This window comes from Brassica oleracea, chromosome C6, assembly GCF_000695525.1.
Source record: "Brassica oleracea var. oleracea cultivar TO1000 chromosome C6, BOL, whole genome shotgun sequence".
Taxonomy (NCBI): Eukaryota; Viridiplantae; Streptophyta; class Magnoliopsida; order Brassicales; family Brassicaceae; genus Brassica; species Brassica oleracea.
The window spans coordinates 15,398,062-15,412,728 of NC_027753.1; the positions used below are offsets into that span (position 1 = coordinate 15,398,062).

The 14,667-nt window shown below is 36.3% G+C and overlaps 1 protein-coding gene and 1 long non-coding RNA gene across 2 annotated transcripts; one reads left to right on the plus strand and one right to left on the minus strand.

Moving 5' to 3' along the window:
- Positions 1-1,324: 1,324 nt before the first annotated feature.
- LOC106300898 (cytochrome P450 81D1) lies at positions 1,325-3,922 on the minus strand. The gene is made up of 3 exons (XM_013737155.1): positions 3,371-3,922; positions 2,197-2,585; positions 1,325-2,047 (listed from the first exon to the last, which is right to left on the minus strand). The coding sequence occupies exons 1-3, from the start codon at positions 3,879-3,881 to the stop codon at positions 1,442-1,444; spliced, it is 1,506 nt and encodes a 501-aa protein (XP_013592609.1). The 5' UTR covers positions 3,882-3,922; the 3' UTR covers positions 1,325-1,441.
- Positions 3,923-10,117: 6,195 nt separating this feature from the next.
- Positions 10,118-11,754, plus strand: LOC106299691. The gene is made up of 4 exons (XR_001261841.1): positions 10,118-10,748; positions 10,811-10,975; positions 11,218-11,300; positions 11,383-11,754. It is a non-coding gene; the product is annotated as an uncharacterized LOC106299691 (long non-coding RNA).
- Positions 11,755-14,667: the final 2,913 nt, after the last annotated feature.

A 14,667-nucleotide genomic window follows, 5' to 3' on the forward strand; every position in this document is an offset into this window, starting at 1 on the left:
TTGTTGGAGACCCAGATGGCGGCTCAACAGGCGGGCTATGAGGCACAGAGGAGGCTGAACCAGCAAATGATGGAGAAGATGCAGAGGATGTACCCGAACGAGGTGTTCCCGGACGTGCCAGACCCGTAGTTTTTTTTTTTCCAAAAACTCGGAATGTTTTATTTTTATTTGTGAAACTTTGAATATTAATTAATATGATTTCAATTTTAATTTTAATTTTATATTTTTGAATTTAAATTTCAAAAATTTTATTTTTTTAAAAAAATTAATATTTTTTACATTCCGAGGAAATGAACCCTCGGAATATGCGGAGGGACATCTTCCTCGGAATATACCGAGGGACCCCGTTCTTCGGAATATACCGAGGGACATGTTCCTCAGAATATTCCGAGGGACCACGTTTCTCGGAATATTCCGAGGGACCACGTTTCTCGGAATTTTCCGAGGGACCACGTTTCTCGGAATTTTCCGAGGGACCCGTTCCTTGGAATTTTCATCGAAAATTCCGAGGAATATTTCGTCGGAACTTCTGAGGATTGGACCATCGGAAAGTCCATCGAAATATCCCGACGAAGTTCTCCCTCGATATATTCCGAGGAGCTTTCCAACGAACTGGTGGTCCTCGGAAATTTGTTTCCTCGAAATTCCGTCGGAAAATTCCGAAGGATTTCCGAGGAAAAATGAATTTCCGAGGAGTTACTTACGAGGACTTGTTTCGTCGGTATGTCGTCGGAATAACGTTATTCCGACGACATACCGACGATTTTTTTCCTCAGTATGTCGCTGTTTTCTTGTATTGAATGTCTTTTCTCCTCTCCCTCGTTCTCTTATTAAAATCTTGATCTGGTGCAAATGACTGTTATCTTCTCCTTTGCACGTTGGTTGTTTCTTCTCGGGGTATTTTTCTCTTGACTTGTCTTCGGATGATTCTGGCAGATATATATTCCTTCGACATTGTTTTCCCAGTTTCAAACGAGTCTTTGACCTCGTTCCTTTAGTTCGAGCTCGAGATCATCTCTGAGCATCAGTCTTCGATGAGGCCGAGCCCTAAGTCATTCTTTAACATTGGCCGGCACATGTTTTCGCTAGATCATGTCGAAATTGGGTCCAACAATTTTGTGTGAGATAAGGTCCAAAAGGGTGAGGTTTGAGTTGTACATATACTTTCCACATCGCAATATGCAGACATATTCACTAAAGGTTTACCGTCTCCTTAGTTCATCGACTTTCAATCCAGTTTAGACGTGTTTGATCCCCATGCTCCAACTGCAAGAGGGTGTTAGAATCTAAAGAATATCCTTTATTCTTGTTTAGATTAGTTATCTAGCATTAAGGAATATCGCTGCTTTTTTGTGTTATATATTTGAAAGTAAATACAACGGAACATTCAAGTGAAATCTCCAATCTTCCAGTTTGTCACACATATTCGAACTTTAAAACTTCAAGAGAGAATTTTATGTAGAAATGGACGAGCCTTGCAAACGGCTTGCAGCGGAACTGCTTTGGGTACTGTATTACCAGTTCCTTCCTTCATATCCACTTCCTCTTCTCCAACTCTCTCCCACTCAAAGCATTGTATCAATGACCCGAGAGCTAGCCCTACAATTCTCTGGGCCAAACCCGATCCAGGACATGCCCTTCTCCCTAATCCAAACGCCAGAAGCTTTTGTGCTTCCTCTACTTTCTCAAACCGCTCTGGTTTAAAGCAATCCGGATCATACCACAAGTTTGGATCCCTATGTATGGCCCACGCATTCACCAACAACGTTGTGTTACGTGGCATATCGTACGACCCCACCTTGCAATCTTCTGATGCCATGTGTGGAACCAACAATGGTGTTGCCGGATGTAGCCGGAGTGTCTCTAGGACGATGTTCTTGAGATATGGTAGCTCGCTGAGATCTGATTCTTCAATAAGCCGGTCTAAGCCAACTTGTTTATCGATTTCGGTTCTAGCTTTACGTATAACGTCAGGATGGTTAAGCAAATTAGAAAGTGCCCATTCTAAAGTGACAGCTGATGTGTTAGTCCCTGCTATTACCATAACCTGCGCTACGTCAAATAGTCTTAGTTACATCTTACAAAAAAAAAAGTCAAATAGTCTTAGTTTAATAATAGCAAAAACGTTAACAAAAGACATCATAACAAGTGATAGGCAAAAAATAAAGGAAAAGAAAATGGAAAAAAAGAACGAACCAGTATGATGCCTTTGATGATTTGATCAGTGTAATACTCAGTATCAGATTTTTGGAGAACAAGCAAATGATCGATCATCGTATTACCCGTTTCTTGTTGTTCACGTTTTTCGTCGATAAGACCTTGTAAGAACTTATCTGTCTTTTTCCCTAATTCTTTTACCCTTTTCTCATAGCTTGAGAACAATCTCAAGATCGGAACATAGTCAACAGCATTGCCAGAACTCGTGTTGGCTCCGACATCTGCCACTAACTGACGGACACGTTTTGCTTCTTCCTCATCCGTTGTTTCTTCGCCGTAGTATCGTTTTCCTGTCATCATTCTCATTATGTTGTTGAACGTCAAGGCCGTTAGCATGGGTTTCATTTCAACAACCGTTTTCTCAGAACCTGTAATTAATTCATTAAAACCGGGTTTTAGAACATGATATTTTAACTCTGACTACGGCTGTCGATTCCGAGTGAAGACTATTTGGATGACGTGGTGCACAATGAATTGAATGTTGTGGCGAATAGCATATGAAATCAATCAAGTTTATTAATAAATAATAAGTTGCAATTTATTTTCTTGTGTTCTTTCTAATTGTTTTAGGGAAGATGTAGTAATATAATCCCATTTTTTAACCCAAAAGAAAAAAAAACATAATTCCCATTTTTAGGAGTAAAACTCCATTTTGTTCTCTTTCTGATCGTTTTTAAAAGATGATTAAACGAATGAAAGGTTGTAAACTTGTGATTTATTTACGACCGGGTGACTGTGGTCGAGTGGTAAAAATATGGGACTGAGACGCCAACACGTTTCAAGTTCGATCCACCTGCTGTGCAAAACTAAATCAGAATTATCCTAGTCAACTAACACGGATATGAGACTATGCTTTAGGATCCATTTGAATACCCCGAGAGAAGATCTATCTGTAGGCTGTACCTCGCATTGTGTATTAGTCTGGGCTTCAGCATGGGCCTCGCATACATCGAGGTTAATCAAAAAAAAAAATTGTGATTTATGGGACCTCTATCATATCATCCACCACAAGGGCCTATATCGCATATGATATATATGTCATTTTAATTGTTCAACGTTCATGGTCTTAACCCTACAAGTCTAAACAAATTCTCAAACAATAAAAACACATGTAATATTAGATCTATGAATATGTAGTATGTAGCATATATACCTGCTCTACGGAAGAGGCGGCTTATGAGGCGGCGTACTTCGTCGGTACGGACATAAAGGAAGCAGTTTAGACGGTGGGTGGAGAAGATCTCAATGGTGCAGAGGCGACGGAGGTTGCGCCAGTGATCACCGTAAGGTGCGGCGATTATGTTTGTGTTGTTGTACCCAACGTGCTTTCCAATGATCACCTGAGGCCGGTTAGCTAGAACGACGTCGTTCTTCCCAAAGCACTCCTCCGTTGCGATCCTATGTGAAGACACCACGTATACTAGGCGGGATCCAAGTCGGAGTGACATCACGCCGCCTCCGCCGCCGTGGAGGGACTCAGTGAGGAAGCGGAGGGTGCGGTGGATGGGGGGTTTCAGGAGGCGGAGATGGCCTATCACTGGCACCCATCCCGGCGGAGATGGCGGAAGATTCTGCTTGTTTGGTTTCAAGAACTTGAGAAAGATAATCAATAATACGAGGGGGAATATGGAATAGAGAACAACTCCCCTATTATTATCTTCCATTTTGTTATTTCTTTTTTCTCTATTTGTCTTTCGCTCAAGTGGTGGTTATAAAGCGCTGAAAAAGCATAAAGTAGTTAGTATGATTTGAATTCCGGCACGTTGTAAATTAGGATATATATAAGAGTATATAATAATGCGAAAGCAATGTCGATGGTTTTGACTTTTCATCTAATTAGTTAGATTGGAGTGGAGAAATGCTTTAAGCTATGTGATTTGATGGGATTAGACCCGCATTACATTAATGTATTTGAAGAAACTCTGAAAGAAAAATAATAATATAAGAGCATCATTATCCCAAAGATTTTTTTAGGGTCTATTAATTATTTTTAATATTTTTTAAATAGTAAATGTAAGTTAAGAGATTTAGTTAAGAGATTTCAACATTTATATACTCCATTGCAAGTCTATTAATTAGGAGTTTTTTAAAAAAATATAGAAAGTGTTTTTGATTATTTTGTGAACGCAGAAGATGAGAACATGATTTTGATTCCTCATTAAGCAGAAAACAAAATCAAAAACTTAGCAAGCTTGTTTTTGATTCTTCATTATTTTGTGAATGTAGAAGATGAGCACACAAATGTAACTTCATATCAAGATTACAGTGATCCAAGGCTCAAAGTGAAGTTTCCAGTTTAGGAACTAGTGGATAGACGTTGCAGAATGATTTCATCTCTTCTCTAGATAGAAGAGAATCAATGGACAGTACATGTGCTCCAGCATCTGTAAAAGCTCTTGCTCTACTGAACGATTCCTCAAGAAACACCGCTTCTCTACGCGCATCACTGCTTCCTCTCTAGAAACCACCCCTCTCTCGCCACTACAAGAAACATGATCGCTGATGATGATTCCAGCAAAGCAATACACATATGTACATAAAGATCAAAAAGCAAACATCTTTCTTAAATTTAAGCTAAAGAAAACTGTAAAATCTTAAACTTTAAGATCAAGAAGAGTTAGTTTAGCAGATTCATTCAAATCAACCTCTATGAAAAACTATACCACAAATTTTCTTTACATTCTACAAAGAATCTCAAGTTCCATCACCAAACACACAGACAAGAATGAAAAGGAACTGTACCACAAGGAAGAGCTATAAAGTTAGAACCGAATTGTAATATTGGTGGTGATTGTATTGGAAGCCCCACCAAAGAGTTTCCACATTGGCACTCCAACGCTCTTAGCTGCAGCATCAATCATAGCCATCTCCACCCCAACTCTTACCTTCACATCCATTAAACAACATTCTCTTCACCAGATACATTCACAAAAATACAAAGAAAGTTATATGCTTTTAAGCAAAAAACGAACTAAAAGTTTCAGACTTTACAGATGCAAATCGATGGCCAGGGAGAATCCCACCGATCTCTTGAAGAACGTGACCTAGTTTCATCTCCGGTAGCTCTCTGAGAAGCTCGCAGGCTTCCCGGGTTTTAACCATGGCCGTAATATGATCCTCCGCCGTCACCGAGAGTAGAATCGGAGCTTCTCCCCAGCCGACGCATCCGCCGCTGTTGAGCTCGAAGAAGAGACGTGTCGCAGCTACACGTGGCACACAAGAGACGTATCTTGTTTTGTCTGATTAAGATACGTAGCTTATGGTATTTTCCTTTTCTTCATTTTCTTTAATTCTTAATTAAACTAAATACTCTTGGTAAGATCTCTAACGTTTTTATATTACACAACTAGTAGGTAAACACAAGTTTTCAGTTTAAATCTGACATCTTTTTTTTTTTTGACAGCAAGAAAAGATTTACGGACTCATATAGACTCTGTAAACCAATGTGGAAACTCCGCATCCATGTGTACGACGAAAGACGGTTGTGTTCGAGCATTACGTGCCAAGCGATCCGCCTTTATGTTTTCCGTTCTCGGAACATGAACAATCTCTGAGTTGGTAAAGCTTCTTCTCAAAAACTTAATGTCATCCAGGTAGCTTTCAAATGCCGGGCATTCTTCTGGTTCCGAAACCATCTTCACCAATTGAGAACAATCCGTTGCAAACGTGACCCGGTACTGTCATAAGTTCTTCATACACTCCATTGCCCAAATTAGAGCCTCCAACTCCGCATGAAGAGGTGAGAGACTTGCCCTTACATTCCTTGCCCCTAACAAACCCTCAAATCCCGGAAGCGTGCTGAACCAGCCTTGTCCTGAGAAAAAATACTTATCTTTCCAACCTTATCTTTCCAAAAACCGTCAATGAAACACCATCTTCCTGTAGTCTGTGAGTTAACTCTGAACTGCGCTTCAGGGGCCATCCTGGAATCATTAACAATTTGTGCATCCGCCCAAAGTGTTGATTCCAATTCAGCTAAGTTTACCGTTTCTCTCGGGTCAACATCAATATTACTAAAAACTTTATTATTCCGACTCTTCCAAATGTACCATAGAATCCATGCAAACTGATGATCCTCCATTTTTTGGATTAACTCTCCAAAACAGATGATCCATATTAGCAAATATCGAGCCCAAAGGGAAAATATTTGGGTTCAATGGAATCTTAGATAGTGTCCACGCTTGCCGTGCCGGAGGACATTAAAAAAACATATGATTTATTGATTCCTCTGGATCACCACACCTTGCACATATTGTATCTCCTTGTATTCCACGTAATTTTAAATTTTTGGTCACTGCTATACAACCTGTCAACAACTGCCATAGAAAATGCCTTAACTTTAGAGGACACTTCGCTTTCCAGCAGAATGCCTTGAGAATATCCACGTTGGGTCCATAAAATTCTGATTGTTTCTCCTTATCAGGATATATCCTTTCAATTTGATACCCTGATTGTACCGTGTATCTTCCATTTTTAGTGAAATGCCATCCATTCCTATCATCCAACAGATTTCTACTCAGAGGAAGACTTTCAATCATTTTTGCATCATTGGGTTCCACCAAAGTCCTAATTGCCTGTAAATTACATGTTCGGGATTCCTGATGAATGAGGGAATCCACTGTGAGGTACATGTAGCTATCGTGAAAATTTTTGTTTGCTGGTCTCGGGCGGGTGGATGGGAGCCAGGGGTCATTCTATACTGAGATAGATGACCATGTTCCAACCCTTTTAATTAGTGCTTTACAAACCAGAGATCTAGCAGAGATAATACTCCTCTAGCCATACGACGGGGAATATGAGCGAATCGGTTCCAGGGGGGAAGCATTCTTGTAGTACCGTCCTTTGAAGATTCGCGAGAAAAGAGAATTTGGCTTCTCAATCAGCCTCCACAGCTGTTTTCCCAACATTGATGTATTAAAATCCGTCAAATCCTTGAAACCTAGCCCACCATTATCCTTATGGACACATAATTTATCCCATGATTTCCAATGCATACCCCTTGTACTTCCTCCTGGGCTCCACCAAAACTGAGCTACTGCACTCGTTAATTTCTTCACTATAGCTTTCGGTAGTCGATACACCGACATCACAAGATTTGACAGAGCCGTGATAACCGTCTTATTGTAAAAAATCGAAGAGTCCAGCCATTCACCCTATTATTCAGACGATCTTGTACAAAACCAAACACTTGAACCCTAGATCCCCCTAAACTTTCTGGAAAGCCTAAATAAGAACCCATACCTCCTAGGTTCTGAATCCCCAAAATATCTCTCAACTCTTGCCTATTGGATTCCTCAATTTTATGTCCAAATTGAATTGAGGATTTCTGAAAGTTGATTTGTTGTCCTGATACAGTCTCATACTCTTTTAGTATCCTGAGAATAGTTTGACACTCTTCTTTGTTTGCCTTACAGAAGATTTTAAATCTGACATCAAATAGTTTCTTTATTATCTTTTCACCTCAGATTTGAATCTACAAGCAGAACTCTATAACTTAATAACGTTCGAGCTATGATATTTTATTAATATAGGGAACTATTAATTTAATTTTTTTTTTCAGATTTCTCGACTTTTAGAATATATTTTTTGTATAAAAGAAAAAGAATTGATTTTCCGTATATATATTATTAAATTTTAGAAATTTAACTTTTATATCGTTTTTCTTATATTATTTGGTGTATACGAAATATGTCTCATAGAATTGAAATGTGGTTTCAGATACAATTTTACTAACTATTATCAAAATATATTGAAGTGTTAAGAAAAATATAGATTAACTCCATTGTGAATCTAAAACAAATAATACAATGATTTATTTGTCTTTATATAGACATATATATATATATATTTTATTAATTTATAATTTTAGTGGGGCTATATATACACATAATATTTTCTAAAACAATATTATTTTATTATCTTATCGTTTTGTGTCATATTTTGAACCGGTCCAATTCAGAACTGAGTAAATTTATTAATTTAGCGAGTTTATTATTTTATCAAGTATTAATTTATAGAGTTGTTAATGTCATTTGTGTTTTCATTATTGAGAATGGCAAGGTAAATACATGAGGACTAGATGATAATCCACGCGCATGAGCGTAGTGAGTTTTTTATACTAATGTTTATTTATTAATGGTTTCAATATTTTGCAATACTACAATCTTTATACTACAATCTTTATCGATTGTAAAATGACGAATACAAATGTTGGTCTCTTAAATATATTATCGTTGTTGAAGAGTTAACGTATTACAGTTCACAAAAAAAAATTATTTTAATACTTCATATACACAAAAAGAAATTAAGTTTAGCGTTTGACACAAATCACCAAAACCAGATAGGCAACATCGGTTGTAAAATAACGAAAGATGATTATGTTTTCTGCTCTCGATTTGTTTACTATTGACTCTCCACAAGTGATTTCATTTTCTACCTCTATAAAATTGTGTTTTTTCTTCTCGTTTCTGTTTCAGTGATATGAGTTTTGTTTCTTTTTTAACTCCTTCTATGAACTCAATGAATTACATAAGTGTCAATTTAAAAAGATGGACATATGTAAAAATTAGTTCCATTCCAAATACATATCTAAGAATCAAAATTTTCAGATACATATCTAAGAATCAATTTTTTTAAGAAAATCACCGGCAAACTCTATTCATAGGTTGTTCAAATTTAATATATCAAGCTGTTATAGAATATAAGTGCATAGTTGAAATATAAATGTTTGTCTAGTATATATTCATGAGTTCGGTTTAAAAATCATTTAATTCTAGAACAACAAAAATATTTATTTTATTAACATATGCTTTCAAAGTTTTGTTACTTAAAAATATACTAATAAAAAATATATAAAATATTTTACCATTCTATTCTGTGCAAACTATGTAAAAACTAAAAAAATGTTTGTTTTATTAAATAATAAACCAGAAAACTTATAGTAAATAGTTCAAATCTCTCATTCTTACAATTATAATATCTAGATAGGGTATTAGAGAGAAACAAATATTAGACGAATGATCAAATCTCTCGAACAAACTCAAAAAGTGGTGATTGGAAAATTGTCATGATATTTCATTAAAAGCTTTCTATGAATAAAAACGAAGACTAAATTATATAATCTAATGAATATATATATATATATATATATATATAGTGCTTCCAATAATAAAAATTACTTCGATTTGAAGAAGTGTATTTCTAGGATTGTCAGGATCAAATAACATATTAAAAACCACATATTTAGAAAAATAATTTCTATACATAAAAGTATATACATTAGAGTAAGCATATAAATCAAAACCAATACCTTTTGTTTATTTACAATCATGTTTTTGATACATAAATCAAAACAATCATTTTATTTATATTATATGGTATGTAATACTAGTAATTAAGTGGTGTTAAAAAAAGTAATTAAGTAAGTAACCACAAAGTTAATGTATCTGGATAAAATGCATATAAGCCTCGAACATAAAGATGATATTTCCCTCATATTTGGTGAAGAGAACGAAATGATGGCGCATGAGCTGGTTAGGAAGGTATATTTCTTTTAACGGAGCAGAGGAGAGACAGATTTCGTGTCACTAAGAAAATCATGTGCCATAAGTGAATAGTGGTAGATTATATTGAATCTATCTATTTATATAAATAACAGTTTGTTCTCTTCTCCTTAAGATACCTAGGATTCCACCTAGATAAGTTGAGCTCTTTCAGGCCGACACGTGTCACATAAGACCGAAACTCGTCGTTTCATTTAATCCATTTCCGGATGGGCTTTTATTATTGTTGCGTGTTGGGCTATTGGTTTGTGACCTGTATCCGGCCCGGGTTGATTGAGTTCCCTTCTAACCCTAATTCTGCTTGATCGAAGATCGTCTATCCTCATGATGCGACGGCGACGAGGTGACTGCTGAGCTTCCTTCTGGTATCTGAAACGGTCTGATTTGTGATATCGTGATTAATCCCATTAATTCCCTCTCCCACGATGAAGTCTTCAATGCGTCGTTCGGATCTGCGGCTCGGTGTGTAATATGTATAAATATGTGAGTATTTATCATCCTTGAACTCATCCTCTCTTCATATCTCTTACAATTAGTTTGTGAGTATTTCTAGATCTTCATATTTAGTTTGTATGCAGATTTTCCAGTGAACTGGTCTCGTGTTTAATGATACTGATACTGCTGAAGCAACATTTGTTTGGTTTGATGGTGTAATGACAAAACTACATAACCTTAGAGCAAGTGAAGCCGGTTAGATGCTGGTAAGATACACTTCCGACTACTTACGTGTTTACAACCTATTACATACTAACTCGCTTTGTATTTTTTTTCATGTCCAATAGGCTGAAGACGGAGTGAACCCTGACTCTAATATGCTTCCGTTCATTGCAGATATGGAAGGAAAGACGTACACTTTCCAGGTCAGAGTCACTGTGTATAACTTCACCGAAAACCATTAGACATTCACCATAACGCGCGTTGTTGATGAGGTCAACCATGTGCCAGTCCCCGCCGTGGCCGACAATATAAGTATAATGTGTATTATTTAGTATCATTATTTACACAGACATGTAACAATCTGAATGGATCAGGGTGATAACGACAATGATGATGACACCATGCAAGATGGCGAGCCAATTCCTGTTGAGATTGAATCCGGAGGAGACGGTGGTAATGCATCATCCAATGCTGGAACGGGTCCAATTGGTCATTCGCAGAAGAAGACGGACGTCTCATCTTCCAGGGTGGTCAAGAAGGTGTGTGTTGCTTGATATGGAGCAACAATAATTTTCTGATCAGACTGAATTTTAACTTATGCATCTTTGTTTGGTTATCTTTGTTTTGGCTTTCCCCAGTTTTATGGGCACTCTAAGTTTGTTTCAGACAATCTTAATTTGAGTTTTTATCTCAAGATTATTTGTTTACCAGAACTATTTTATGCCTATATGTTCACGTTTTAAAAAATAGATTTTTTGTTATAACATGGACCGTCGGCTAGACGATAGCTCTGAATCAGATGGTGCTGATGGAGTAACCAATATAGTCTACAAGGAGATCTTCGAGGGCCTCCAAGACACAAAGGTTAGTATTGTACTGGTTTAGTTTGTATGCTATTTCTGAAATGCTATGTTCTCGGTTACTGACCTCATCACTATCATCGCAGGGAAAGAAGCCAATGTGGTCTTGAACAATTATGGACTTCGACCAAGATCACGTTATTGACTGTTCTGAGCATCATCAACTGACGCGTTCACACAATATTAGATAACAATTTATGAAACTGTGTTGATGAATAATTGAAATACATAATGAGTAAGGGCTTCGTGATGTTCCAATCATTAAGAGGAGTCATATGACACGAACATGATACTCATCATACCACCACGAGCCTGCGAGCTCAAAGAACTTGAGAAGAGATGTCCTAAATGTTTTTACTACAAGAAAATGGAAAATTTCCTGCAGCTGATGTACCGTGGCTAGAATCTCCCATAGATTTACGTCTTTTTTTTATCATTTCAGTTGACGTTTCATTAAGTTCAGTTTCCTTTTACTGCATTCCATGACATCTACCCTTATCTATTCTAATTTTTATTATTTTATCTATTCTAATGATTTCAGCTTCCGCTTTAGATTATGCACATTTTATTAACTTCCGTTAATTATCCTATATGTTTCTATACATACACTTATGAATCAACATAGAACCAAACAACAGTTTTCTTGAATAATAAAAAAATAATGGCGTTGGGATACGTACAATTCGTAAATATCTAAGACAAGTTGTTAATGGGCCTAGAATTCAGAAAGTACGTAATTATAGAACTTAGCAAAAATTGCAGATATGTTTAATGGGTCTAGCCTAATGTATATATTACAATGTCAGAAATACAATGTATGTATACATCTCATAGAACATATACAATGTAAGCTTACTGTTGAATATAACTATAGATAAAAAATAATAAAATAAAATTTTAAATCGAAGCATGACCCAAAATTAACAGATTTGAAGTAGAAGAAACAATTATTTGATATTTAGACAGTCCATTGCCTATCAGATGGAAATTAGAAGGCTATTCTAAATTTCAACAAACATAAGCTTATTTTAAAACAAAAAAAATTCGAATAGAGACAGGTTAAAATTATAAATAAATTTAATTAAAAAAATACAAATAATACACATTTATTATACATAGGTTAATAAATATATCCATCTTATAATATTTATAAAAATATTACTAATTCATAAATACAAATAACGCTATCAATAAATAAGAAACATCTACATAATAATATATATATGTTTCAAGAACAACATATAGCCTAACGTAAAACCCAAGATGTACATAAATACATTAGGATAGAACATGAAATTACTTCACCTATATTCCAATAAAAATGGACCCAGAACCAAATTATGCTTTTACATTTGACTCCGAAACAGAACCAGCAGATTCGAATGCAAAGAGATCTCATCGTAAATATAAATCGCATGAATACAAATCAAGCCAATATATCTATTACGATCAATTTTCCTACTACTGCTCATGGATATCTTAATGATACAACCATAGACATTATGCAGTGTATGCTCACCTACCATGACATAAGCATTATTTCCTCTGCAAACATCGCAGAATGGCATCTATGTATGTCTACACTACTATTTCACCACTCGCCAATTACGAAGGGACAAACGTACACATCATACTATATCTAACAGAGTTCATTCCCCAAGCGATACACGGAATTGACGTTGACATAGCTTTAAAAAACCTGCATGCTGAAAGAAGAATACCCTCACCGGCAGAGGAAGATGAATTTTGCCCTATATGCATTGAGCAGATTGTAAAAGGCGAGGTTATAAATTCATTGCAATGCAGACATATCTATCATCCAATACATAATTGACTGGATCCGAATGAACACAAGATGTCCTACATGTCTGAGACACAATATTTTAGTAGAAATGTTTCCCATTCTTAAGAATAATAAGTTGTACTCACTTTATCCATTTAAAATAATACATTTGTTGCAGTATTTTCCTTTTTCTTTTTGATTTTTTATTTCTCTATTTATTTTTATAAAAAAATTAGATTCAATTAATTACATCATATATAAACAAATATAACCAAATAAATTTCACATAAAACAAAAAAACAAATGCCAAAAATATTCCCCATTGCTAATAATATCAATTAATAACATTCTATAAAACAACTACGATCACATTGACCAAAAACTTCATACAAAACAAAATTAACACATAATTACATCTTTTATAAAATCCGATCTTTCAAATCCCGCCCGTAGGACGGGTCTACCCTAGTATCTTCTTTATATATAAAAGAAGGTTTGGATCCTTCCCAGGTATGCCACATGTGCATCCACGTCATAAATTGGGCTTTCCTGCGCACGACACGTGTCCTCTGCGCTGCGTTTCATTAAAGTGAAATTATAATGTTTTGGGCTTGCGGTTGGGCTTGGCGTTGCGCTTCGTCTGCGAGTAGATGAAATATTGTGTAACCCTAATTCTATGAAACGAGGAGATGGAGATCATCTCTCACCTTCAATCGACGGTGACTCCTGAGTTTCTCCACGTTATCTGAAACGATACGACTTATTGTCTTCAATGCGTTGTTTTGATCTGTGAGGCGATGTATTCGGTATAAATATGTGAGTATTTCTCACCTTGGACTCATCTGCTCTCAGTATCTCTTACAGTATATCCTCTCCGCTCTTTGCATTATTTTCTTTCTGAACGGATCGAGCCAAAACGGACTCCGGCGGCGGATTGCATTCCCCGCGAGAACTGCGGCGATTAGGTGGCGGTATAACCGGAAAAACCCGGCGCGAAGAGGATTCGGCAGGAAGTTAAGGAGATGCAAGCAAACCCATCTGACGATTTTATGTCTCTTCCCCTTGAGGTATATCACCATACAGTACTCCCTTTGAGATTTTGGGAGAGATGTTTGATTGAATCTATATTGTAAATGATTGCATATTGGTTGGAAGTTAAAATCAATTCTCTGCTCTTATGGTTGAGATTTGTTTCTCTGCCCTTATAGGTTACAAGCCCTAATGGAGCATTGGGATCAGTAGACTATCCAAAAGACGAGTGACGTACACTAGCCACTAAATCACGAAAGGCACCACCCAAATTTTGGCTCTCCTGACCATCAAAAACTTAGTGATGAGGTATAAACCCTTCTATACACCCTTTTATGCATAATATTTTGGTTGAGAGTAGATGTTTTATTGGTAATTTGAATTATTGAGCCAGTCGAGTATAGGATAGCATTTTTTTACCTTAGGAATAGCTTCTGATAATAATGGCTTTTAACCTATACATAAGTTCAAAAATCTTCAGCGTTTAAATGCTTGCATAAACAAGAGTATCAACATTACTCACAAATATTTTTAACTTAAATCACAGCTTTTATTGTTG

What these genes read in the sequence shown, in the direction of transcription:
- LOC106300898 (XM_013737155.1), bottom strand. Translation starts at nt 3,881, where the DNA reads ATGGAAGATAATAATAGGGGAGTTGTTCTCTATTCCATATTCCCCCTC. An exon ending in CCGCCTCTTCCGTAGAGCAG is followed by an intron (nt 2,586 to 3,370) that starts GTATATATGCTA and finishes AATTAATTACAG; the next exon opens with GTTCTGAGAAAACGGTTGTT. An exon ending in TCATCAAAGGCATCATACTG is followed by an intron (nt 2,048 to 2,196) that starts GTTCGTTCTTTT and finishes GACGTAGCGCAG; the next exon opens with GTTATGGTAATAGCAGGGAC.